The following is a 27,658-nucleotide window of genomic DNA, read 5'->3' as shown; positions in this document are numbered from 1 at the left end:
CCAATTCACAAGGTGATGCTGTGTTCACATTGCCTTCTGAAAGAGTTCCTTCCAGCACCTTTTTGTTCTGTGGGATTTTGTGGAAGAACATAGGAACTCTTCTACAAGATGTATGCACAGAAATTTGCTAAGGTACGTGACATTTTACTTTGAATTCATGTTCCAAGGTCACAGTGCCAAGTGTCTGACAAGCTGCATGACTTAGAACTTGATGTTTCCTTGAAGTGCTTCTACAGCAAAACCTTTCTGAAAGGTATTTCTGGGGTCTCTCCTGTCAGTGACTCCTGAGTAAAAGGAAGACAAGATACAAGGCACTTGTTAGAGGGATCCAGGTAGGTCTGAGTTTTCTGAGGCTGTAGAAACAGATTCCTTTGTAGTTATTTTCACTGTAGAAAATGCCTATGGATGCTTGAATTGTGAGTTCTGATTCAGTTATTGTCAGGGCCACGTTTCACTCATTTTCCACACCCCTTTTGCTGTGTTTCTCATTTAATTGTGTTTCTAGTTAACAGAGCTGTTCTTGCTTTTCATGCACCAGGAGACAAGTCTGTTGTATTTGCATCTGGTTCTTAGCAGAAACACACTGACCTCAGGTATCATTTTTAATATTCCCCTGTAATTCAAAAATCTTTGATTTCTGTTGTCTGTACCTGTTTTAGGATTTACAGATAGGTGTTGAAAGCATGTGCTAAGTATCTCTTTTTTTTTCTTTTATCTTCAGGTTCATGCCAGACTGAACGTTTCACAAAGTTGGGTTTTCTTTACTGCACCCCCCAGTCAGTCCTACCTATGTGTAGTCTAGAAGGCCTTAAAATGCTTTTAAGATTTTGATGATGATTTATTTCATTTCTAGTTGAATATATGAATATTTTACCAAGTCAAGATTTTTCTTGCTGTGAAATTGCTTATTGAAAACCATATTTCTTCATCTCAAGAGTTAATTCATAGTGCTGCTTTATTTTCTGAAAGCTGGGTTTAAATCCTGTAGGTTAAAAAAATGGCATTTGCCTTTGATATTTAAAGGCAATATTAAAGGAAAATACAATTCTTTCTTCTTTATAGAACAAAGTTGAAGAAAGCAAGTAAGAGTGGTTTAGTAGTAAGGCTGTTACCAAATTTAAATACACATTTATTACTAATCTAATGAAACATTTTCTTCCCTGACAGATGCAAAGAGCATAAAACTGCAAAAAATCAGTCACACCTAAATTTCAAGGTTTGAAACACATGGTCTTGTTTTTTTTTTCTGAGTGCAATTTATGAAGAGATCTAGGTGTAAGTAATGTAAGGTGGGAGCACTACTGGAGTTACTCAGCCTGTAATTCAGTTTCTGCATGTTTGAATTCGCTGCCAGAATTTTGCACTCTGTATTTTGGCACACATAAAGCTGCTGGATTGGAGGCACTGAGGAATGTTCCACAAGATTAGGGATAAAAGTTGACCCTGTGAACCTCCTTCTACTAGAAAGTATTGCAAAGGGGTGAGTCACAGCTTTCTGTGAGTTCAAAGTGAAGAGTGCTGGATGAATTCCCCTGATTTATTTAGGCAAGCCTGAAATAGAATATAATTTTCTACAAGAATTCTCTTCAAGGCTGTTTTATGCTGTGTACCTTGCAGGAAGGTTATGTTTAGATTTACTCTGTATTTTACTAAAAGATTAAAACCTTTTATTATCTGCTCTTTCACTCTGGTATCTGTGAATCTTCAGGCAGTAACTGCATTTAGCTAAGACTTATAAACCTTGGCTTGAAACTAAAAATGATTTGTTGATTTAAGGTTAATAAAACTCAAAAGTGATTCTTGGCTTTGAGCAGTGAAAAATCACCCCAGATCTTAGCATCCAGTCCTGTTGCTTCCTCTGAAAAGAGCAGGGTTAACCACCACACTGCTGTGTTCTAGCAGGCAGTCACTCCGTGCTTTGTGGTGAAACTGAAAATGTCTGTGCTGAAGCATTCAGGTAAAACCCCACAAATGAGTCCCTGCAGGTTCATGATACTCAGTGCATTTCAGCATTGGCTGTTTCAAGTTTGCCAGCCCATCATGAACATCGAGATGTTGAGATGAACATTGAAGAAGTTTGAAATGTGCTTTGATTGAACCTGTGATTCTCTGAACAGTGTATGACTTTTGTGCACTAGTTCTTGATGAAAAACCTCATTTTCTGGCCAGTGTTTACTTTGCAGTGCAGTGTCTGGTCTTATTTTCTACTCTTAACCTTTTAAAGTCTAAAATTGATTTAAAGGGCTGGGATTTTTTTGCAGAGAAAGGAGAGATTCCTACTTTGAAGGCCTCCTCTTCTCCTTGTTAACATTTCTAATTTTAAGTTCTTATAATCACATAAGTAAGTTCCACCTCTACTGAAATCAGTTGCATTATGTTGATGTAAATGAAATCAGCTTTAAATCATGAGTTGGGGTTCTCACACTCTATTGATTAATTTTGAGTCTTTCAACTGCAATTTGGTGTTGAAATGAGCTGTGCATTTTATGAATTTTCTGTGGTGTTATTCATAGCTCAGCATGTTCCAGAATAGATTTTTGCAATGGCAACAGCTAAGCACAACTCCTTTCATTTCTTTTCAAATCCAGCTATTTAAATTTAAGTAAAATTACTCTTCAGAATACAAGTCAAATTTTAAAATAGCATCTTTGTCTGAAATCACATTATCAAGCGTGTGTCTGCCTTTTTGGGTGTCTTGCACATTCTCTTTCCCCCTACACACACTCACATCCATTCCTGACAGTGTCAGTGGGAAATTTGCTGAATTTTATCCAAATTCAAAAAGCTGCCCTGGTTTGGGCTGATGAGCAGCCCAAGGTTTGCTCTCACACTGTGTGCTAACAAATCATGCATGTGCAGAATGGAGCAGGAGGAGGCTCACAAAAGCTTTCAGGATCACTTGTAAGGGCACTTGACTATTTGAAGAGATTTCAGTTTTAATGGCACCCAGTTCATTAGGTGAGGTAAGTACTCAGAGCACACCATCCTCTCTGTGTTGCCTGGCCTGCAGCCAGAGGTTATGAAATGTGTGTGGGTTCATTTGTAAGGGAAATTTTGCCTTGTGAAATTAAGGAAAAGCTGGTAAAAAAAGGTCTAAAATCAAAGTAAAAATGTAGAGATGTGGCATATGGACACTGGCACAGTTTGAATTAAATCATAATTTGCTATATATGGGTATTGCAGCTTTTTAGTGGAAAAAGATGCAAAAAGCACCACCAAATGAACTGTGCCTGAAAACCTCCGCTGAATTCACCTGGAAGGAAAATTTCCTGAAGTCATTTTGTCTGATGAAGCCCTGGCTCTTGAACATGAGAGCAGAACACACAGAGCAGCATCAGGAACATGGCACTGAGGGAGCAGGCACTGCTGTGCCCACCTGGGATTCTGCCTCTACAGCAGTATTTTCAAGGAAAAGGGGCAGAAACAAATCTTGGAAACATTTGTATCAAGGTGGGGAAAGGAACCTTGGATTCTGCAGGTCAATTTGTGGCAGATCTGTAGGTCAGGTGTCCTGTTATATCAATGGACAAGGAGCTGGGCTCTCTTGGGTCTGTTGAGCACAATTTGACCTCCAAACATTCTCACAGTTCTTAATGTACTCCCTCAGCCCCAAATCCTTGATGTTAAGTCTTGAAGCTAATCTGGTAACTTCTTGTCAGTACACTGGCTCAAAGATGATGTAGTTGTCCTAGGAGTATGAGTTCCTAAGACTTAAAATAGAAACTTTGGGCTTTGTGACCTGAATTTTGAAAGAAAAATAAAACCTGGTGATGTCTGTACTGCTTCAGTGTGAATGTTCTGCCTGGAATACCTGGCACTAGTGGATATGACTATAAAAAGCTTTGGGAGGTGCATGTCCGAGCTCTCTTCTCCCACCTTGCCCCCTGCTCCTTTCCCATGTCCCTCTCCACGTGTTTTCCCTCTCCCAGCTGTGTCACCCGGCCCTGCTGCTGCCGGGGTGTTACACCCTGCTCTTCTGATGCTTGCACGGAATTTCCACTTGTGTCCCAAATGTTGTGCCTGTCTCACACATCTGCCTGGAAACACCACATGCAGCTGCTGAGCAGTTCCCTCAGCAGAACAGCAAACTTTCATATTTTTTTAATCCACCCCAAAAGCCAAGAAATCTTTACCAGCTAACACAGCCTTTGGCCCCAGTGCGGAAGGCAGAAATCCAGGGGGTGCAGGCCAAATCCCTTCAGCTGGAAGGTATTGTGCTGTTGTTTATTTTGGAAGCACAGATGCAATTGATTCTTGTGTTCAGTCTTCTGGTGTCACCAGTTCCCAGGAATGAGATCTTGGCCTTGTGCATATAAGTGGAAAATATCCATAATTTTCAGTGAGATGGGGAGCCCATCCAAGTTCCCTCTGTGAACGGAGCTTCTTAGCAATGTGTTACTGTGTGTTCAGGATGGGATTTGGCTGAGGTGGAAATAAAACAACTGTTGACTTGTCTGCTAGCAGTGGTTTCTGTGATTTTTTGTGTGTTGGCGATATTTCCAGTGGGATTTAAGCGCTCCCATTGCCTCCCACTACTGTTTTGCTGAGGTAATTGTCTGTTTGATGGCTCGCAGCTTTGTCAGAATTACACAAACTTCTCACATGCTGGATTTTTGAACAAATACGTTGGTAAAAACGTTATTTCTGAAAGTGAAAATACATTGGTTAAAATTGTAATTGCACTTTTCTGTTCAGAAATAATTGTCCTTTGAAATGTTGGCCGAGCAAAGGAGTCACTCCAACACAAAAAGCTTGGCATGTCTATTCTGGTAAGACAGGACACAATTTCATGAAGGTGCCCATCTTGGGAAGTGTTTTTACTTCTTGCACCTGCTCCAAGGTGGCTAAAGCAAGGACAGGAGGGTGGCTGGTGGTTAAAGCCGAGCGGGGACACGGACGCTGCTATCCCGTGTCCCCGAGCACGGTGACAGGAGCAGTTCTGGTTGAGGAGCAGGAGCCCTGAGGCGGGCAGAGCTAGCGGCGGGATGGATGAGCGGGGTGCACGGCGATAACAACAGGGCAGTGGGAGCGGTGGCTGGGCTGGGCAGGGGAGGCTGAGGAGGGGGCAATCGCCGGCGGTGCCACGTTGCACGGGAGGTCCCTGCGCCCCTGGCTCCGCGCTCGGCGCTCGGCGGGGCCGGGCAGGTGCGGGGCTGGCGCCGCTCCCCGGGCGGGGCGGGCCGGGGCGGGCCGGGGCGGGGCAGCGCGGCCGCCCTCGGGCTCGGCAGCGGGGCCGAGCGGCGCCCGGGATGTTCAACCGGGCCGTGAGCCGCCTCAGCAGGAAGCGGCCGCCCTCAGGTAACGGGGACGGGGCCGCGACCCCCGGGCGAGTCCGCGGCCGCTCCCGCCGGGGCAGCGCCGGGCCGGGCTGTGGGGGGTGAAGCGCTGTGGGGTGAAGCGCGGGGCTCACGGCGGTCCCTGGGCCCCGCCGGAGCTCGGGGCCGCGGCCGGGGCTGCTCGGCGGCCGCTCTGCCCTCAGCGAGGCCGCGGGGCCGCGGGGGATGCGTGGCCGGGGCGCTTCCCGCTGTGGGAGCAGCGCGGAAGGGGGAACTGGGCTCGGCTCCTCTGCTCGGGCTGGTGCCGCCGCAGCCGAGCTTCACTCGGAACTGCCACTGTTACCGGGACATGACAGCGTGCTTGTTCCTACTCCAAATTGACTTTGAGGAGTTCGCCTGTGGAGGGTTCTAGCCGGAACGGGGATTTCCAGGCAGTAATAATGTAGGACAGCGCGGATCCCTCTGCAGCCAGGCGCTGTGACGCCGTTGGGTGTTTTGTATCCCCGATGCTGCGAGCCTGTCGGTTCCGAGGGGTGATGTCTGACATCTGTCACTGCTGGGACATTTGGGGCAACAGTTGCAATCTCCAAATCCTAGAAAATAACACTTTGTTTTATGGTGTGCAGGAAGAAGTTGCAATCTTTCTAAGAAAAGCCGAATGAAACCTTTGTCTAGAGTTGTTTGGGTTTTCTGGGGTTTTTTTGGGTTGTTTTTCTTTGGGAGGAGGGGGAGGAGGGCAGACGGGGAAGGGGGTATTTTAAAGGCTATATGTCTGGTGAACAATTCCAGAGATGCTACAAAAGAGGAACGTCCCTTTAGTTTCCTTCCTTATAGTTAAAAGTGGAATCCAGTAGCCATCTGTTGCTAGAGACAGTCAAAAGAGGATGTTGAAGCTCGTGCTCTGAACACCCTACGCGTGAGAGGACAGCTCTGCTGTAGCAAAAAGGTCTAAAATTCAGCTGCTGCTAGGAAAAAACTCTTGTGCGAGGAGTCATCCGCTGATGCTGGGATACATGGAAAGTAAGGGAATTTTCCCTTTTCAGCTGCTTGCTAATGAAGTTTCCCACTGCTTCATACCTTGGATTTATTAATTCCAGACTGGTGATTGTTGCTGGGTAGGCTTTCTGGTGACTGTAGGACAAGACAAGGTATTCAGAGTGCTTTTAAAGTAATAATAAAGGCTTGTGGCTTGCAGATTTATGATCCAGGTGGATGAGGGGAGGACTGGTCATAAGTTCTTCAAAAAGAGATGGAAGTGGCTTTTCCTGTTGTACATCCATGCTTAAATGTGGAGTGAGGAATGTGCTGCTTGCATGGTGCTTTTGTCCTTGTGAGTGTTTGTGTGGCTGCTGTTTGTTAGGGGGTGTGCAGAAGGGTGTGCAAGCAGGAGATGGGCAGGACAGGCAGCTGGAAGGGATGTGCTCAGCAGGACTCTGTGAGGGTGTGTGAGCCTGTGCTGCTCGATATGGGGCCACAAAGGCCACGGTATCAACAGCTGGAGAGTGGCAGCAGCTTGGGAAAGGGCTGCAGTGGGCCGTGCTTTGGGAGGCAGGGTGATCAGCGTGGCTAACTCAATTAGCCGTGTCCGAATCACTCCGCTTGAGGGGTTCCCGCAGGTTTTTGCTCTTCGCGCTTGTCAGAAACAAGGGCCAGGACTGGGAGTTCTGACCTGCAAAGTTGTACATATTGTGTTGATACCTCCTGGGATTTCAGCCCAAGCTCCTGTTTGGAGGATGCAAATATTTGGCATTTTTTGATAGCACCCTTCAGCTGATAATTACGGCGTTCTCAGCGCTGCTCTTACCGTTGTGCCGCGCACAAAGAGCCTTTATCTGCAGCCTGCTGCTGCAGTGCCATTGTGTGATGGCAAGGCAGCTCCTGCGAGCTTTCCCTCTAAAATAACGCTCCAGATAATGCAACTGGCTGAGCATGGAGTGCTCTGAAGAATGGTGCTGTTAAAAGAAGCACTCAATCATTTGCTGCGTTGGTAGGAGCAGCTGGCTGCTCCCCGCACGCCGTGCGAGCCGTGGCGGCTCTGAAGCACATTTCCAACTCAGTGGAAAGTTTGCTTCAGCAGAAACTCTTACAACTGAGCTCTGCTCTGCGTGCCTTGCTGCCTTTCTCTGCCTCTTGCTTCCTAGCCCGTGCAAAAGGCAGCAGGCTCTGCTCTGAAATTTAATTAGCGTGTGCTAATGTAATAAATGAACTGTAATGTAAGAAATGCAGTTGGCTTATTTATCATCTGATGCATATTCTGTGTGTTGCTTTGACAGAAATATTGCTGGCAGAACTGCCATTTTGTGATGCCCTTTGTGATGCACAAAATTATCTCCCAGTTTTTAGTAACAGCAAATGTCTGCCTTCCTCATTTAAATGATCATACAGATGTATGTACATTTGGGATCTTGTTATTCAATGGGATCAAGCTTGTTGTTTCCAAGGCTATGTTACTGAACTTTGTCAGCAGATGATTTTAACAGGATGAAGTTGTCTTTTTATAATATCAGAGATGGTGTCAGAAGGATCATTCATGTAACTATACTGTTGTATTTCTTCCTCAAATTAGTTTTTTTTCAGACTCATTAATTTGCGCTTCAGTGAAAGTATCATTTTTAAGGTAATTTAGTAATAGAGATAGATTTGGGGATCAGCTTCTGGGGTCATTTTTGGGGAAAACCTCTTTCCTGTCTTTTAAAAAATCTGAAAATCACATATTAAATCTGCTGCATGAAACCAGCATGTGGAGCGGGAAGTTATGATCCTGACTGAGGGGATGTCAGGTCACTTTTGTATTAGAATAAATGCTGGTGATGGCATATTTAATGGGGTATAATAAAAACACCCAGCAGCTTTAATAGCCTCATAAAATTTCAGGATATTTCCTACTGTCATTTGCAGCCTATTTATGTTTGTGCTGAAGGGGATGTTGATGTTTTGTGGTGGCTGCAGAGGAACGCTGGACATGGGGATTAATGGGGCTCAGCCTGGTGTCCCCAGCCTTGGGTGGGCAGTGCTGGGAGCTGTCGGCTGGGCTGAGCTGGGATTGCACCTCTGGGATTGCCCAGCACCTGAGACACCCCTCAGCCTCTGCTCTGGGGACAGAAATGAGGCCAGGGATAAATGGAATAAATGAGGCAAGGGGTAAATGGAAGGGTTGCAATGGACAGACAACCCTTGTCTCTGTGCCAAGGTATTTTTTGGGCTGTGGGGAGCTGGTTGAGTGAGGAAATAAACTGAGTGACAATGTTCTGTGCAGGGCTCAGCAGAATGGACACCAGGACACTCATGTAGGTCCTCCCTTCTGAACCAAATTCTGGTTTTGAAGTTAAGGCTGTAGGAGAAGAATGCAGGGAAAAGGGGACTAGAGGGAGTAGGGTTTGGAGGCTGACAAGGAGGAGAGAACATGAATGCAGGGGTGGAGTTGGGCTGTGCTGGCTGGGCTGGAAGTGAGAGGAAAATGGGGGAAATGATGATCAGGGAGGGTAGAGAATGGCCAGCAGTATAATGGAAGATCAGTCAAAGCAGCAGAAGAGAAGCAGATTGATGTATCCTCAGTTTCTGGACGGATTTATTCTGGCCTTTGCCCACCAGGTTTTTTTTTTAGGCTTTCAAGGGGCTGGGTCTGCATTGGTTCATTGAAACACCTGCTTTGCCACTAAGTAATCATTAGTGTCCACTTCAGATTTGGCTGGGAAAGGAACACTGGAAATCAAATGTTGCCTCTTTGTGTTGTGTGGTTTAGCTCAGAGGGGGAATGGCCTGGCTCTGCAGCCAGCAGCAGCTGCACACCCAGGGCTGCCATCCCTCTCCCAGGTGAGCATGAACACAGCAGCACATCCCAGCTCCTCAGAGGGCTTTGTGCTCTGCTGCAACACACTCGGCCATTCCCACTCCAACCTCACAGATTTTACTGAGATTGCACGCCCAAATACTTTGAGTCAGGTTTCTAAAACAAATTTTTCAAGTGCTGATCAAGAACCACATCCTTTTGCACGAAGGGGGGCAAACTGAGGCAGTGCTAACTTGCTGTGCTGCTGTCACATGGGGAGGCTGCAGCTGTGGTTTGGAGACAATCCTTAGGTCTGGCTCCTGACCTTTAAACTAGCAGAGTTTTTAAAACAAAATCCTCTCCCTATCAAGGCAGAAAAGATGTTCATTCATTTAGAGCAGTTGGTGAAACAAGCAGACTCCACAGGTCCCCACCATCCAAAGCTCAGGAGCCTCTGCTGTCATGCCAATATTTTGTAGGGCTTTAACCTCAGTCACCAGCTGGAAAGGGCATCTGCTAGTGTGTATTTAAATATATGTGTATTTCTGCATAGAGAGTTTTTTGAGATATTTACTGAGGGTTAGTTTCATGGTGAAAGAAGTGTTTTTAAAAGCAGAGCTTAAGCAGATGCAGATTTCCAGTAAGTTGGTAGGGAGAAATGAAGGAGTTATAAATAGAAGCTCTACTGGTTGCAGTAAGGGTTTTGTGCATCTCCCCAGTGCACAGTGACCTGAAGTGCAGCTCTTATCCTTCTGACTTCCCTCCTGTGTACCCAGGGCACTTTGTGTGTGAGAGGAGAGGAGGCTGAGCACTTTATGCCTGTGTTAGAGTTTTTCAGATGAGCAATAGCATTCCTGGAGTTTTTCCAAGTAATGGGTTTTCTGAAGGGTTTTTTGCCATCACCAGCCTTGAATGAAATGTACTTGTTCCTGGGATAGAGGAAATAGGAATTGTATTCCATCTTTCCTGTCTGTGAGAAGGCTGGCTGGCAGATCAGATGTGGCACAGTCCAGTACACCTTATGAAAGGAGAATTTCAGGGCTTGGAAACAGTAAAATCACCCTCAACAGTAAAATCACCCTCTTGCCCAAAACCAGGCTGACTCAGCTGGAGCGATGCTCTTCTGCTGGGTGTATTTCCTCCCATTGGGCTGGGTTAATATCTTGGACTGGTCCTCCTGCTAAACAAACCATTATTTTTCTTTCTTTCTCTGCTTTTACTGAGCATCCAGCTCCCAGTGAGGATTCTCTTCTTAAAAATAAATTTCACATGTGTGACTGGCCAGAAGTTCCTTTAGAGAAGCCAACATTGTTGACAGTGCCAGAGCAGAATATGGACATTGGTGTGGTCATTGTGCTCCCCAGGCAGGAGGTGCTTGGACCCCTCTAAAGCAGTGACACTGCCTCCTTGCATGCTCATGAATTATGTGGCTGTAAGGAGTTTTTGCCTCCTTACAGGCAAAAATTCCTTATGCATGTATGTGTGTGTGTTCAGTTTCTGTTTTATGGGGTTTCCTTTAAAGAGAGCAGCAGAAATCAGGAGCGAGGGGGAAATGGGGGGGACATCCACGTGGCTGATACTCCCATTTTTCTAAAGAAAATGTTGTTTTGTCCATTTTATTTTTTTTTTCCAGAGATAAATGATGGTGAGGGCCACCCAAGCAGCAGCCACCAAGCCTTGAAGGGAACCTCGAAATGGGCCACGTCACTGGAGAACCTCCTGGAAGACCCGGAGGGAGTCAAACGCTTTAGGGTCAATATATTAAATATGGATTAAGCAAAATTCAGGGTTTAAGGCAGAATGAGCCTCAGCATGAAGGGTGCAGCTGTGCCAGCACTGTGAGCACAGCACACATCCCTCTAGAGCTGGCAGAGCTTCTGAGGTGGCTCCTTTTGCCCCCTGCCACTGCAGCCTGTGCTCAAAAGGCAATGGCAAGGCTTTTGGCTGCACCTTCCTGATGGGATCCTTCCTCTCTTGCAAGGATTAACAAGCTGGATAAACTGCAGTCCCTGAGCCACTGATCCCTCCTGGCAGGCATTATTTGTCACTGAGATCCTGGGCTCTCACTTCTCACACGTTGTCCTTAAGCCATGAGTTCCCAGGAGCAATCTGATGACTCCGTGGCTCTTGCTCTGTGTTTAGCAGCTCTACTGAAAATATTCCCTTTCAGTTTACTACAAAGTGTGGGCTGCTGCAGCTCAAAATGGCTTGAAGTTTAATTAGGTGAGGGTGGTGAGTTGGTGTTTCAAGGCCTTCTTGCCATGTTAGATGTAAGAATAGGAACTGCCTACTTCAAAGTGCTTTTGCCATGCTGTACTGATAAAATGCACTGGGGTAAAATGGTTTCCTGCCAGACTGGTTTGAAAAAGTTAGGTAAACAAGAATAACAAAATGCTGATTTTAAATTCTTAAAAAAAAACAACAAACCACCAAAAAACCACCCCCAACTGATCTTGGTGCTGTTTAATTCCCAGCATTACTTGGTCTCTATTTTTTTAACACTTGAAAGAAAAAACTGATGATCTCAGAGCTATAAAAGTTTCAGTCATTATATTTCATAAATAAATTTAATGTACATTTTCTCCCCTCCCTCACTTTTGGAGGAATGTGCTGTGTTTAAACAGCATAGAGAGCACAGCTACATCCTCTGCTTCAGTTTGTTTAAGTGAATTTATTGCCACTGATGATCCCATTTAGAAATACTGTTATTTGTAGAGATTTTACTCATTAAAAATGTCAGAAATGTGCTGCATGAGAATCCCAAGTGATTTGTGACTCTCATTAAAATGGTTCCTTTTACTCACCTGGGAATGAATTAATCTCTTTCTGGATTTCCCTTTGAGCAGTGGCTGTAAAAGTGCTCGAGTTATTTAAGGGAGGCTGAAGAAGCTGTTCCTGTTAGTTACTGATATGGTCTGAGATTAGATGGAGCCCATCCTCCTCCTGGAATGTGCTTTCAAAGAGCAGAATATCACAGTGTTCCATGTCAGCCCTGCAGATGCACAAATGCTTCTGTGACACTGGGCTGGGCAAACCCATGGTGAAGTTAATTGTAGGCAGCTTCTGGTGCTAACAGGGAAAAACAGCTGAGAAATTGGATCCTAACCTTGGTGGTTTTGTTTTTTCTCTTTCCTAGGAATTTTTAAAGAAAGAATTTAGTGAAGAAAATGTTTTGTTCTGGTTAGCATGTGAAGAATTCAAGAAAACACAGGGAAAAAAGCAGGTATGTTTCCTAAATAAATTCTGCTTGTCAACAAAGTTTACTTAGCAGAGCTGGAGCTAAAACATCTCTGTTGCATAATGTGCTTTGCATGAATGCACATAGATATATTTGAAGAAATGGCACTAAAATCATCCTGGTGGAATTGTTTGGAAACAAATTCATTTCTATTTCAAATCAAAACAAAGTGCTGAAATTGTCAAGTTTCCCATGTTTTGAAAACTGAACTTTTTGTAGTTTCTAGGGAATAGCAAAAGTTTTATTAATGCAGTGATGTTGCATCATCTTGTTTGCAAATATGAAGATATTTCATTCAGAACTTTTTTAGAGCATAGCAGCTATTAGCTGGAAATTTACACCACGGTGCTCTTAGTGGAACATAAAAATAACAAATGGCCCTAACAAAAATATTTTACAGCACCAAAATGAAACATTTTGCCTTATCAAATTACAAGTTACAAAACATAAGGGGTCTGTTTAAACTTTTTTACTTAAATATTTATCCAAACTGATGTATATCTGCAGAGCCTTTTCATTTTGATGACAGCTCTACCTTTCTAGTAGGAATCACTCTATTGGAAAATTTTCAACCAGGCACCTTCAGTAAGTTTTTTTCCCACTGCTTGGATCTTGGTTTACATTTAGATCCACCAGGAGCAGAGGATCCACTTTCACATTTAGACTTTAAAGTCCACAGAGTCAGGCCTAAGATATGTACCATGTTTTGTTTGCTTGTTTCTCAAAATGTTTTTTGTGCCTTTTTTTGTTTGTTTTGTTGTTTTCTTGAGAAATTTCAAATTTATCTGCTCTTTAAGAGCTCATTCTGTGAATATGGAATTAAGTAGAATCAAAACTCCAAGTGAGTATCCCTGTCCTTGAGTGTCAGACTCCTAAAGGTTTTTTTTTTTTGAAATCCCACTTTTATGCTTTTTATCTGAGGTAGCTCTTGTTGCCAAAGGGCACATTTGGCACCATGAAGAGGTGAGAGTGGGAAAATGCTCTTAAACCTCTTCCAAGTGAATCACAGAATTTCTGGGTTGGGAGAGACCTTCAAGATCATCAAGTCCAGCCCAGCCCCAACCCCTCAACTCAGCCCTGGCCCCCAGTGCCACATCCAGGCCTTGTTAAACACACCCAGGGATGGGGACTGCACCACCTCCCTGGGCAGCCATTCCAGAACTTTATCACTCTCTTCTTCCTGATATCCAACCTGTATTTCTCTTGAGGCTGTGTGCTCTGGTTGTGTCAGTGCTGCTGCAGACAGAGCCCAGCCCCAGCTGAGCACAGGCACCTTTCAGGAGCTGTGAGAGTGATGGGGGCAACCCTGAGTCTCCTTTTCTCCAGGCTGAGCACCCCCAGCTCCCTCAGGGGCTCCTCTCAGGGTTTGTGTTCCAGCCCCTCTGGATGTGCTCAGTGTCCCAAGGTCCTGCCCGAGCTGAGGGGCAGAGCTGGGCACAGCACTCAGGGTGTGCCCTCACAGTGCCCAGGGCAGGGCAGAGTGACCTCCCTGCTCCTCTGGCCACTCCATTCCTGCCCCAGGCCAGCAGCCTTTGGCCTCCTTGGCCCCAGGGCACTGCTGGCTCCTGTCCATCTGTCTGTCCATCAGTGCCCCCAGGTCCCTTTGGGCCTGGGCATTGTTCACCCACACCATCCCCAGCCCAGAGCACTGCAGGGGTTGTTGTGGCCAAAATGCAGGAATGGGCACTTGGATTTATCAAACTTCATCCTGTTAGACTCTGCCCATCCATCCAACCCTTCCAGGTCTCCCTTCAGAGCCCTCCTGCCTCCCAACAGACGGACACAGCTCCCAGCTCAGTGTCGTCCACAAATTTACTGATGAAATTTAATTATTTTATTTATGAAATTTACTGATGAAAGACTCAATCCCCTCATCCATGTCACCAATAAAGATATTGAACAGAGCTGGCCCCAGCACAGAGCCCTGAGGGACACCCCTGGGCCTGGCCCCAGCTGGATGCAGCACCATCCCCACCCCTCTCTGTCCCATCCAGGCAGGTCTGAGCCCAGCACTGAGTGCTCCTGTGCCAGCCCTGGGCTGCAGCTTTCCCAGGAGTGCTGTGGGATTGGATGTGCTTGGAGGAACACCAGGAATGCCCAGGAACAGGAATCAGATAGGAGAGATGGGCTAGGAAAGGTGTTAAGAAGAGCAGCCCTAAGAGGGCTGTGTCCAGACTGCAGATTCCTCTCCTAAAGTCAGTCAAATATTGTCAGCTTAAACAGTTTCCCAGCAGATTTTCAACAGCAAAAAAATTTCCCCGTCTTTCCAAACAATGCATTTTGCATGGGGGAGTCTGCTTTCTGTAAATATCCCGTGTTTTGCACTGAAAAAAAAATCCCCTCAAAACAATTTTGCTGGGTTTAGCTGTGAGGTTTTTTTGAGTATTGATAAATCCATAAAAACACAACAAAACTGGGTTTTTTTGCAAGAAGAGGGAAATGTTCAATTTGTCTGTGAACTTTGTAACATTTAGTAATTCCAGTTTTGTGTATTCAGCTGCTTCCCTCCCTCATTAAGGTCCAGGAATACAGAAAGTCTTGAGGAAAGAACAACCAGTCAGTCAACTTTTCTGTAAAGTCCCACGCTTTCAGTGGGATAATAATCATATTTTCCCTTGCTAAATAATTTCCATATTTCTAGCTGATTTAGGATTGCTAATTTAGGATGCCAGTAGAGAAAATGTTCAAGTGATGTACAGGGATAGGAGCTTGGTGAATCCTTCAATGAATTGCCAAATGAATGGACAGAGATTTAACTAGATTTTATTTAGGTTAATTATCCAGTACCAGTCATTCCATAGTGTGGTCAGCCTGGAGTCTGGGGTTGCCCAAATTATTATAACTAAAGCCTGAATAAATGTGCTTTAGGATGACACAGACTTACAGTAAATTTTTGTAGCTACTGCTTATGGGTGACTTTGTTTAGATAATTTACAAAGCTAGGAAAAGCACTAAAAATAGAAATCTTTCCAGTGTTTATGGTAGCATGAAGCATGGATTTTTCTTCTGGATGTGACTCTTGCAGAAGTCCCTTTTCATCTCTCCATTGTGCACACAGCATTCTAAAAACAGTTTTTTACTTGTTTTGTAGCTCACTTCTCCTTAAAACTGGTTTCCCACACAGATTAGCTCACAGGCACTGAGGCTCTTGGTCAGATGAAGCTGATATCAATTTAACCCAGATTGGAGGCAGTCCAGGGAGGCCACGGAGATGCTCCAAGGGCTGAAGAAGCTCTGCTCCTCTGCTCTGGACCAGGCTGGGAGAGCTGGGGGTGGGCAAGAGGAGGCTCCAGGGAGACTTTCCAGGGCCTAAAGGGGCTTGAAGAGAGCTGGGGAGGGACTTGGACACAGGGATGGAGTGACAGGACAGGGAAATGGCCTCAAACTGACATAGGGCAAGTTTAGATAAAGAGGAAAATTCTTTATGGAATAAAGAGAAGGAAATTCTTTAATGTGAGGATGGTGACACATTGGAACTGGTTTCCCACAGGGGTGATCAGTGCCCCATCCTTGGAAACGTTCAGTGCCAGGCTGGATGGGGCTGTGAGAATTCTGATCTAGTTGGGGATGTCCCCTGTCCCTGCAGGGGGCTGGAAGTAGCTGAGTAATTTCAAAAAGTAACTTCAAAGTTACTTTATCTCAAAATTAAAGTTATTTCAAACCCTAACCATTCCATTATTCTATGAATGGGATTTCCCCCTCCTATTTTTAAAGGATGAGATAAACTTTTCATTACTGGAGGTGAGAGTTCTGGCCTGGGGTTCTACTTGGTCAGTTTAAACTTTTCCAAAGGTCAGCATAGAGCAGTGGGTTAAGCATCCCTTGTGCCAGGGATATTTCTTGTTGTCCTTTCTCTGCCAGGCTGGGGCAGTGTTTGGGTTTGTCGAGGCTGCTGTTCCATCAGTGGATGAGTCAGGGAGCAGGGCAGATCTCTGGCAGCTGCACACCAAGGCAGCAGGCAGAGTACATTGCTGCTCTAGACAGGTTTATGGTGGGTTCTGCCCCCCTTCTTCTAGCAGAAAGGTACAAAGTTCCCCCTCAGCTCAAGACACATCTCTGTAACTCAAAAAAAAAAAAAAATTCCTTTAAAATTGAAGTTAAAATACAGATTTAATGTTTGGTGAAGGTTGAGAAAACAATGGGATCAATTCGACTCGTAGCAGTGAGTTCTGCTGCCACCCTTGTGTTAGGGCATGAATTTAATTACTGAAATGGGAGTGGTGGGGATAAGGGAATGAAATTTAACTCTAAATATTTTGTTGGAGTTAGTCACATGTTGTTGCATTTGTGACTGTTAATGAAATAAACAACATGTCAGTCGTGCTGCTTCCCAGGGTTTAAATGTTTCTCCTCTTGCAGCCAAGCTTCAAAAATAAATTACAGACTGTAATAAATGAAAATAAATTACAGATTGTAATAAATGCTTCCAACAACAGGGAATATTTTCAGCTATTGCAAAAACCCACCAAAATGTCCATGTTGAAGTTCTGTAGTGAATGATTCCAGAACAAAGCCCTGTACATTCAGGGGTTTCTTCTGTTGCTTCCCATGTGGAATGCAGCAAGGGTTGAGCAGGGCTGGGTGATGCTGCACAGCTGGAGCCTGGTCTGCTGAGCATCTGGGGCTCCCTTCTGCTCGTTTGGGAGCCACACATGCTTGGGAGCTGAGCTTGACCTCAGGAAAGGAAGTGGGGAGGAATATTGGATGCACTGGAAATAGTGAGGGGGGGTTTGCTGTGGACAGAACTTCATGCTCCAAATGGGAATCTGGCAGGGACACTGGGGAGAGCACACAGGTGGAGCTGGGGACTGCCAGCAATCTTCAATAGCCACCTGTGAACAGGAGCCCAGCTCAAGAGCTGTTCCAGTTCCAGAGTCCCCTGAGCAGAGGCTGCCGCAGAGCAGAGAATGTCACCGAGCGAACAGGGACAATCTCTGCCTCCTCCACCTGAACCTGGCTCTGCCTGAGTGACATTTGGGGGGTGTATGAGCACACTGGCAGCTTTGACTGTTCTTTCTTTTTAAAGCAAATTATAAGCTGTAGTTAATCAGCTGCTGTGCTGCTGAAGCACAGAGCAGTTCTATTTGCAGCAGAACCTGTAACCTTCAACTGAGCAAAATTTCCAGATTTCCCCACTGCTGTAAAGCCAGGTCCTCTGTGTCTCTGCAATGGCCTCCTCTCCCTACCACAGCTCTTTCACTTCCTTTCTTTGTTATTCTTCCTCACAAAATCCAAAGAGCCTCCCTGTTTCAGCAGCCTCCCACACAGTCCTGTTGTTCCTCTCCATGCTCTTTAAACTTCCCCACAGTTACTTCTAGTTTTGTGTTCCCTCTCCAGCCTCCCTCTGCTCCTTCTCTGTAGTGCCCAGCTTGCTCCTGTGTCCTTGGGCAAGCAGCTACATCTGCCTTGATTGGCCAGCAGCAGAGAACATCCTGGCAGTTCAAGCACAGCAGAGAACTTCAGACTGCAGCTTTTCCCTTGGTGCTTGTGCTGCTTTTCCTCTCCCTTTCTTTTTTCCTTCTGGTTTTCCATTGACTCAGCAGGAGGGTAATATTTTTCTCAGTCCTTTGCCCCTCTCTCAGATATGGTTGAGATTGGACAGCAGGTTCAGGAGTCATTTGGGTGGGACTGGCAATACAATTTTTCATGCAATAAGAGCTGAAGGCCCCTTTGCTGTGCCCTCATTGGGACATCATTGGGACATTAACTGTGGCACTTGTAGCAGCCACACCTTTGATCCCTTGGATTAATTGGTCATTTAGAACAGAAGTGGCTGACCTAGTCTTCCCTGAGCTGTGAAACAAGTTGGAAATGGTTAAAAACAGTTCATTGTGACCTAATGCACTTGACAGGTAATGTTCTACCCACCAGATGAATAATGAGTTTTAAAAAGGAATTCTAGAGCATGGGTGTCCCCTTCAGCAGTGAGTCCCCAGCTCTTTAGGCCTCCTGAATGCTCAAGCACATGCAGCTTTTATTCTAATTACCCGTGAGTGTAAATGTACCTCAGCTGTAAAACATGGAGGTAATTCTGACACTCCTTCATGGGCAGGATTTAAATGCTTCCTTCTTCAAGCCCCATCCCCATCAAAGGCACATCCCTTGGGCTGCTGTGGGGCTGTGGTTGCTCATTAGGGGCACCCTGGGGGCCCTGCTGAGTGCCCAGGGCTCAGATGGCCCAGAGCAGCTGCTGGCTCTCAGCATGCAGAATTCACATTGCAGCAGGGGCTGGGCCCTTGCCTGCCTTGGTTCTGCTCTCCCTCTCTGGCTTCCTCTCATCCAACCATCTGTTAAGGGGCCTTTCCTTGAACTTCAGGGGATTGTGGCCACTCACTGCTTTGAAGATGCTGGTGGGGTCAAGATGTTATTGCTGTTATTTGTTTGACAAGGGAAGAGCTCTGAAATAGGGCAAATACTAACAAACAGCTTTAGGCAGGTCAGGCCCTTATTTATCAACTCTCAGAGCCTATTGAGAGTCTTATCATTGCCAATTAGCCAAGCTGTTGCTGTTTTCTTAATTTGTTTTTTTCACTCTATTTTCCCTTGTAGCAAGTTCCCAGTTTTTCTTCCTCTGGGTTTCTTGCCCATACTGATGACCTGTTAGGAAAACCATTTGTCTCAAAAGCAAAGACAAGGTGTAGTTGATGATGCTGAGCAGCTTTACAGCGGCTGCTGAGATTCAGGCATCCCAACCTGCTGAATTCTGGCAGCTTTCACTGATCCCAGTGTAGCTTTTGACCTGTTCCTCTTCCAGTACAAATGAACATAACACAAGTGAGATAAACCTGATGCAGAGAACATTCCCACAGCAAATAACTCTTTAAATAAATCTCCTTTTGCAGATGCAGGAAAAAGCTAAAGAGATTTACATGACTTTCCTGTCCAGCAAAGCTTCCTCCCAGGTCAATGTTGAGGGGCAGTCCCGTCTGAGTGAGACCATCCTGGAGACACCTCACCCTCTCATGTTCCAGAAGCTCCAGGACCAGGTAAAGTTATTTATTTCAACAACACAGTTTCATTCATTTTTGTCTGGTTTTGGTGAGCTCTGCTTTCTAGCCATCATTGAACAGGTAAGCACAGAGCTGGGTTGTCCATGCTGGGGGTATTAATGCAGCTGCTCTGAGATATTCCAGGTTCTTGGCTCCTTCTCACTACAACCAATTAATAAGGAGAATCAATACAATCATTCTAATTCCAGCTCAGGACCTTCCTGGACAACTGGCTGGAGTTTTCTCCAGGGTCCCTGCGTGGGTAGCTTGAGAATCACCCTGCCTAACTCAGTGCCTTTGTTTTCCTGTGTATTCACTTGTTCTGAGTCATTGCTGATGTTTGTTTCTGTAGTTGCCCCTGGTTTCCTTGAGAGCTCAAATTTCTTCATTTTACTTTGCTTTGGTATTTATCTTGATATGAATGTAGCACAGTTTGCTGAAAACCCTCCTATACTGCAACATCCAAGACTTTGAGGAGTTGGTCTCTGCTTTACCTTTCCCTGAAGAACCTGGGAGGTCTGGTAGAAATTAGCAATTTTGCAGGCATGTCTTTAGGTGATAAATTTTCTTGATATTCAGCTGATTTCAAAGCATAAGTTATGAAGTGAGTCATTCTTATCTGCAGCTTTCCAGCACTTGCAGTACTATTTTTAATTCTTGTACCATCCTCAGGACTACCTGTATTTTCCACTTGGCTCTTTCCTTTTGTGGAGAAACAGCTCAGTGATTTAAACAGGGTTTTCAGCCCATTTCAGTCAGGTATTGAATACACTGGCTGGGGCACTTGGAGGGGTCTGAGGAGCAAAGTTTCTGCTGTTTTTCAGGCAGATTGCAAGACATTAGCAGTGGAAATACCTGAAACCCAATTTCAATGTGAAGAAAAAGAGTTTTAATGGAAAAAATTCTGACCTGGGGAAAGGGAAGGAACTGTTCTAGTAGATCTTAGCACTGCAGTTCAGGGTGAGTGGAGCTGGAGAGAACACTGGAGTTAAAATATTTGCTGTTTATAAATGACATGCACATGGAGAGCCAAGGATCAGCAATACCTGAACTGGAAACACACTGGGCTAGTGGTGGAGGAATCCCTCTAGTGTGGGAAGAAAATCTGTGAGCTTTTAAAAACAAATGCAGAGCATTTATGGGTCATTGCAAGTTTCCAGTGCTTGAAGCTACTGTTTATTGCTGTTAGATAATGGCTCAGAAGAGTTATGGTCTTCTCCAGCTTTCAATCCTTATAAAGTTATGAGGAGCAGTGCAATTTGTTCTCTGAGGAGCAGAGCTGAGCACTGCTGGCACCGTGGGTCTGGAGGAGAAGAAGGCAGAGCTGGAAGGCCACAATCTGGTGTTCAGCAGTGCTGGTAACAGGAGCTTCAGTTCTGCAGAGAGCTCCTGGTTTAACTGGGGACACTGGTGGGGTTGGCTGGGGACACTGGTAGGGTGTCTCAGCTGCCCATGGGCTGCCCCAGCTGCCCCCAAAGAGCTCCTGGTTTAACTGGGGACACTGGTGGGCTGTGGCTGCTGCCCATGGGGTGGCCCCAGCTGCCCCCAGAGAGCTCTGGTTTAACTGGGGACACTGGTGGGGTTGGCTGCTGCCCCCAAAGAGCTCCTGGTTTAACTGAGGACACTGGTGGGCTGTGGCTGATGCCCCCAAAGAGCTCCTGGTTTAACTGGGGACACTGGTGGGCTGTGGCTGCTGCCCATGGGGTGGCCCCAGCTGCCCCCAGAGAGCTCTGGTTTAACTGGGGACACTGGTGGGGTTGGCTGCTGCCCCCAAAGAGCTCCTGGTTTAACTGGGGACACTGGTGGGCTGTGGCTGCTGCCCATGGGGTGGCCCCAGCTGCCCCCAGGCCATTTCTTTGTGCTGGATGGAGTGGGGTAAGAGTGGTTCACAGAAATCCAGAATGCTTGTGGGGTGAATGTTCCTGCTCCACAAAGCAGTGAGAGGAGGAGGAGGGAGGGGGAAAGGAGGGGTCTGCTTTGGCACATGATTGTGAACTCTGCTCTGTGTATTTGGCTGCCCAGACTGCACAAGATCTTCATCTTCAATGATCTTTCTCTCTGGGAGATGCTTTAAGTGATACCAGGAGCAAGAGGAGTCTAAGTTCTTAACACAGGCATGATGTTTTAACAGGAAATGTCTTCCTCACAATATATTTTCCCCTTGGGCTGGTTGGATAGATTTAATTATATTGTAGTTAGCCAGTGTCAGGAGGGATAATTTGGCTTTGCCTAACTCAGCAAGAGTTCAGACCCTGGAGATCAGGCTCTACACAGAATGGGTGTTTTGGGATGTTTTTTCATATTCCAGTATGTTTCTTAAAGAATAATATTTCCACAGTTTTAGTAATAATGTAACTATTTAAACATGTAAACAAACACCTTGTTAGTAAAATCCAGTAAATTACTGGTTAGTAATTTACTTGTAAGGGAGCTATTTCAGCAAGTGCACAGACAAAACAGTCAAATTTTAGGTGTTTGCCTGTATCTGTCCAGGTTCCTCAAGGATGTGAAATGAAAAAGCAGTTTGAGATTGGTTTTTTCCTCCTAGCAGAGAGCTGTGTTAGCTGATTGTGCTATCAGCTAGAAGTGAGGGCTGTAAAGGTAAAGCTGAGTTATCCACACATGGAGTAGCCACATCTGCAGGTGAGAACACAGGAATTTGTCTTGGAAATTCAGTTATTCTGAGTATCAAAAAAAATAATCTGTCCTGAAACATGACTCAGAGAGGCTCCACCAGTGAAATAATAGACTGAGGGTGAGGCTGGCCTTGGTTTTGCTTCAATTATAGTTTCAAAGTTTACTTTTTTCCCTTCCCCTCTGTTTCAACACCAAGCAAAATATAGTCCTGACCTTGACACCTGAACAGAATCCAGGCTCCTCTCCCAACACTTTTGTTTTCAGAAAACTCCAAAAGAATTGTAGGGTTTTGTTGTTTTGGTTTTTTTTTGGTCTGCAGTGGGTATAAATAGAAGAGCAGAAGTGATGCTGAGGGATGAGCCTGAGCTCAAGCCATGGGAGAGAAAAGCTGTGCTTGGGGCTGACTTTGTGTTTCCATGCTGGCTGTGAGAATCTCTTGGCCTGGTGAAAAGTATAATTACACAGGTTTAATGCACCAGCAATTTAAACCCACATTTTAACTGGCAAAGCACATCTGCACCAGGTCAGCTCTTTGTGGCAGGTTCCTGCAACATTTCTCATCTGGCCTGAGACCGCTCTTGGCATTCTGTCTGGCAAGGGTGGGAGGATTGGTGAAGGTTTAAGGAATATTGGCTGAACCAGGTGTTTCAGTATTTGTGTGAATCACTCAGAGGCTTTCCTGGGTTATCAGTGCTCTGCATGGGTTATTGTGCAGCCCTCAGGAGTCACTGCAGCCAGAAAGGTGCACAGAGGGTACCTCTCCTTCTTCAGAGCTCTGCTTTGTCCCTCTCAGTGCATCTCCTCCCTGAGCCAGCCATGGAACCTCCCACCTTCAGTATCAGGTGTGCAAAGCTGGCTATTGTGAAAAGTGTAATTTGATTTTTAAACTAATGTGGGTGGTACAGCCAGGCAGTGACCGTGGAACCAACATTGTTTGCTGCATGCTGCCCCTTGGAGAGCTGCAAGTGTATTTCTTTAAAATGTAATCCTCTAGTACAGACAGAACATTGTACAGCTAGTACATGGGAATTACAGCATCCTTGTCGTTGAAATTCTCATTTTGCTGAGCTCATTTGCTTTGTATTTTCCCTCCTCTTCCCAGATATTCAACCTCATGAAGTATGACAGCTACAGCCGCTTCCTGAAGTCAGACATCTTCCTAAACCATAAGAAGAGTGAGGAGCAAGAGGAGAACTCCCCAGAGGCTCAGACTGCAGCTAAAAGAGCATCAAGAATTTACAACACATGAGACACAATGGATCTCCTCAGGAGAGGCCCTACAATAAGGAAATTACACTCAGGAACAGTCTAGGTTCATAGCAGTTGCATTTAGGGCTTGGAAAGCTCAGAACCTTTTTAGGAGATACTTACCTTCTTAATTGCTTGAATGACTAATTGTTTTTGCATGACAGCTATTAACCAAGCACCCATGGAAGGACTGTTCCCCAGCTAAAATGCTGAGGTATTCCTCCCTAGCATGAATTTCCTTTCATACTTCACAAGTTAAATGCTTTCAGTTCTTTTATTTTCCTTTGTGAGGCATCTTGGTGATGAGAAACGGGAGATAGCGTGGTTGGGTTTTTATTTTTGCCTTGTAATTTTTATTTGAGGACTAGTTTTTACATCCTGAACTGCTGGGAGAAGCAGCTGAGGAGAACATTTCACATTAGTTTGTGGGTGAGTCATTCACAGCTAATTTAATCATAAAGGGACAGCATCTTTCAGGGTTAAGCTCAGTAGAATCCAATCCCTTCCTGTGTGACTTTGTTCTTTAAGGGTGATGTCTGTTTTGCTTTGCCTTTATTGCTGAATCAAAACACTTCCCTAGTCATGATTTTCATTTTTGTATCTCCTAAATTTCCCCTTTTTTTGCAGTAGACAATCACCTTCTTCCGAGGATGGGAGAGCCTCTATTCCCTTGGGAGCAAAGGCTCCAAAAGAGGCAGAATCTCTGAAGAATTCCTAACTGCCATTAGGAAATGTGACAGCAAATGAGAAAATGTCCCTCTCAGGGCACACTGGTCTCATCAAGGCTTGGCTTTGTCCCTCATACCAGTGTGACATCAGATGCTGCTATCAGGAAGCATCTGGTCTCTCCCAGGTCTCTCCTGACCAATCCTGCTCTGGGCACCAACTGTGCTTTGGCAAAGGACCAACACACCAAATCTGCTTTTGTTTTACTCTTTTTTTTTTTTTTTTTTCCTGCTAAAATCACCCTTCAGAATTTTTTTTTTTTGCTCACTCAAATATTTCAGGGTTTCCTAATTGTGATTTTGGAGAGCTGCAGTGGAACAGGGAGTTGGGTTTGGGGTTCAGCCACTCTCACATCAAGCTCAAGTGCAAGGAGAGTTTATTTCTGCCCTGTGCAATCAAAGGTTGGTGGAAAAAGACCAATTGCCATTCCCAGTGAGCATTCCATGTTGTCCTGGGAATGTGTCAGCACTGCAAAGCACATTTTGGCATAGAGTTTTTCTTGTGTTCATGTATTTTTTGATTAATTCACTGCAGTTGTTACTAAATTGCAGTTTAAGCTGGGAAAGTGTATTAGCTACTTGCTCTATTTACAAGCTTCACAGCTGTGGTCTGGCTGTTTCCCACTCTCTCATTATTTACTCTTCCAATTTTTGCACTGCTTGTCTTGAACTTTTGTTTATGTGCTGGCTAATCTAAATGCACAGTTAGCTTTTGAACACTTTGTACTTATTTTTTTTTTGTCAGAAAGGCCAGATATGTTTCATACCTTGCTGTCACAATCAATGTTTAAAAATCTAAGTCTAGTTTGTCATTTTTGAGAATGCAGACTTACTTGGTAGACTTGGTTATTTCTTTTAACTCTGAGCCACTCTTGCAGGTATTGTGTAAATGAAGTTTTTTCCATGGGCTTTTCCCTAATTAAAAGTGGGAATGGAAGTTCTGATTCTTCCCCTAGAGCTCCATACCCTGTTCATTTTTAGGAAATCAAAGAAAGAAGAGGTCAGTGCCTCCACAATATGCATGTTGTAAGGTGTAATTCTTATGCACTGAGTTAATGTTCTTTTTTATGCTTTTGAAAGATTTAATGGTGAAGTCCCATTACTTCAGGCACTTTCAGTGGTATTTGACCTCATGCTTAAGCTGTATTTCAATGTTTTACTGAATAAGAATGAACTAAACATGTGCATGAATCTTTTTTGTTTTTTCTTTTTTTCCTCTGCTGAGGCCTTGGAAATGGGACCATCCAGTTCTGGACTTGCCAACTATTTGTAATCTCAGGATTACCTCTTTTAAAAATCCACTGTAAAAACAAAACTCTTAATGCCTGCCACAGTAGAGGACAGAACTTGTGATAGCATTGAAGCCCTTGGGAGTGGGCAGCTCAACCAGTTTAGGACATGGGATTTGTATTTTCCCAGTGTTTGCTGCATTAGTCTGTGATACTGAAAAATTCAGCATGGGGCCATTCGTGGGAAAGATGCAGAACGAGCTCTTACCACATTCATCACATGGATGCACACTAGATTCATTTTTAATCATATTGATTTTAAAAATGCATGAGCAAGGCAGGAGAGTCTTTGACTATCATGTTTTAAAAGGGTAATAATAGAAAACAAAACCAGGAGCCTTATGAACAAAGGTGGGGTATTAAAGAGAGACAATAAGTTTGTAGCTGCTTATGAACAATATTTCCTTGGCATTATGTTCCCTTTCAGGTACTGTCTTTGCTTGCTCAGAGCAAATGCCCCACATGAGTAGACACAAAGGTGCTTTACACTACCACAGGATGAAAGTTACTTACTAAGAAATGGAAATGGATTTTTCAGCAGCATCTCCAATCCTATCATGTTTATTTCAGTACCTATTATGTTCCTATATATATACCTTATATATATAGGTGTATATATATATATATACACACCTATATATACCTTATAAATAGGTAGATATATATACCTATATATATCTATATATATAGGGGTGTGTGTATATATATATATATATATACACCTAATATACCTTAACCCACAAAATTCTTCATCTTTGAGTTGCTCTTTTACCTCCGAGGTAAAAAGTTGTTGCACCATTCTCTTTGTGGTGCCTGAGTTTGTTTGATTTCTCTACAACACCCACAAGTAGACTTGTAATGTGCAGAAAGCAAAGATGTTCTTGCTATTCATTAGATTATCTGTATTTTTCAGTAAAAGGGCAATCAAATTAAACCCATGCAAGCAGATGCCTGTAATTGCAATTTGTGTATATGTGGGGAAAATTGGTATTACTACAAACTTGCTCCTGGAAGTAGGTGACACTTGCTCCATGTGGCACAGAACAAATCACACAGAAGAGAAAGAACTGTTTTGCCTGGGAGTAAATCCCTCATTCCAGGAACTGTAAACATTGCATCCAACCTCAGGCTGTAAGTGGGTGCTCAGAGTTGCTCATGTAGAGATTAAGGATAGGATCTACTCCCTCTCGTAGAGCTTACACTGAAGGTATGAGCACACAAAACAAGCAAGAGAAGTTTCATGCCTGATTGCATGCCTTAAACTCTACCCTATTTTGTGTTTCTCAGCTGAAAAATAAAAAATATTCTACAAATACACCAAATCTGTGTGTTGACAGGTGTTTTATGTTCTGAACAGAGTTTGGGTTGAGATGACTCCATGTCCCATGATGATCCCATTTTCAGCTCTCACAGTTTACACTCTGCCCTGGTGTGTGGGGTTTTTTTCCTTGGAAGAAGGAATGGCACAGTGGGGCTCACTTCTGCCTGGGCTCTGAACAAATTGCAGTAAGTCAGGGGAAGATGGACAAGAGAAGATGCTTTTTGTACCTGCTCCATCTGCCTGGGCTCGGAACAGATTGCAGTAAGTCACTTGCACAGGGGAAGATGCTTCTTGTGCTCCATCTCCATTTCTTTTGTTCCTGCTACATTTCTTTCATTGCACTGGTGTGGAGAAGGAGGGTTTGAAAAATCAGAGGGGGGCAGAGAAAATTATTTTAATGTTCCTGTCTGGATAACAGCTTGGAACGTGCTTGTTTTTTTACTGACAATTCAGACATTTCAAGTGGGTTAAAAACTATTTAGGTTGGTGATGCAGAGAGGTCCTGTATAATTGTGTGACTGATCCAAAGATGCAAAGTGGTATAAGCTCCCTTACATAAATTGTTTATAACTCTTTTCATCCTAAAACAGGGCAGCAAGTCCTACAAAGTGATGCATTTTTTGGCCCAGTGTCCCCCCTGACAAACCAGAAGCCCTGTTTACACGGCAGTGATCATTCTCCTGTGCCAGAGGCGGTTCCTCTGCTTTGCATCCAGCACAGCTCATGTTCCAGGGCTTTTGGCAAAGCCTCGGTGCAAAGTGAGCTGTGGGGCATCCTTTATCCCACCCTTTATCCCCAGGATTTCTGGGATTTTGCTGTGCTGCCACAGCAGCCGCAGTTCCGATCGCTCCCGTCTGGCTGTGATTAAGGGAAAGATGCTTCTCATCAGGGCTCTTCCATCCTGACCGATCCTGTGCAGATCCAAGGCAGCCAGGAGTTAAAAAGTGCCCCATTCCCATTCCAGGGGCTTGGGGAGAAGCAGGGAAAGCGGCTCCTGGCAGGAGGAACGGGAGCACGGCCAAAATTAGCAGCACCCTCTCCTGGCTCTGGGCTGAATAACTCGCAGGGATTCGGGGCTTGGAGAGAGAGCCCCAGCAGGGAAAGGTCTCAAGCTGCTTGTTCCTCGAACGCAGCGCACTTGGTGACCTTTTCTGGCAGCAGGAAAT

The 27,658-nt window shown here is 44.8% G+C and overlaps 1 protein-coding gene across 2 annotated transcripts; it reads left to right on the top strand.

The window, feature by feature from the left end:
• Positions 1-5,199: 5,199 nt before the first annotated feature.
• RGS10 (regulator of G protein signaling 10) lies at positions 5,200-26,493 on the top strand. 2 transcript variants are annotated; one of them, XM_058810354.1, is made up of 5 exons: positions 5,200-5,298; positions 10,679-10,797; positions 12,182-12,268; positions 19,126-19,269; positions 23,012-26,493. In XM_058810354.1, the coding sequence occupies exons 1-5, from the start codon at positions 5,250-5,252 to the stop codon at positions 23,156-23,158; spliced, it is 546 nt and encodes a 181-aa protein (XP_058666337.1). In that variant the 5' UTR covers positions 5,200-5,249; the 3' UTR covers positions 23,159-26,493. The 2 variants fall into 2 exon arrangements, with proteins under 2 accessions (XP_058666337.1, XP_058666338.1); XM_058810355.1 differs by lacking the exon at positions 5,200-5,298 and adding an exon at positions 6,124-6,296.
• Positions 26,494-27,658: the final 1,165 nt, after the last annotated feature.

The sequence above is a fragment of the Ammospiza caudacuta genome, chromosome 9 (assembly GCF_027887145.1).
Source record: "Ammospiza caudacuta isolate bAmmCau1 chromosome 9, bAmmCau1.pri, whole genome shotgun sequence".
In the NCBI taxonomy this organism is placed as follows: Eukaryota; Metazoa; Chordata; class Aves; order Passeriformes; family Passerellidae; genus Ammospiza; species Ammospiza caudacuta.
The sequence above is the reverse complement of the archived record's forward strand: the minus strand, read 5'-3'. Positions and strand labels throughout refer to the sequence as shown.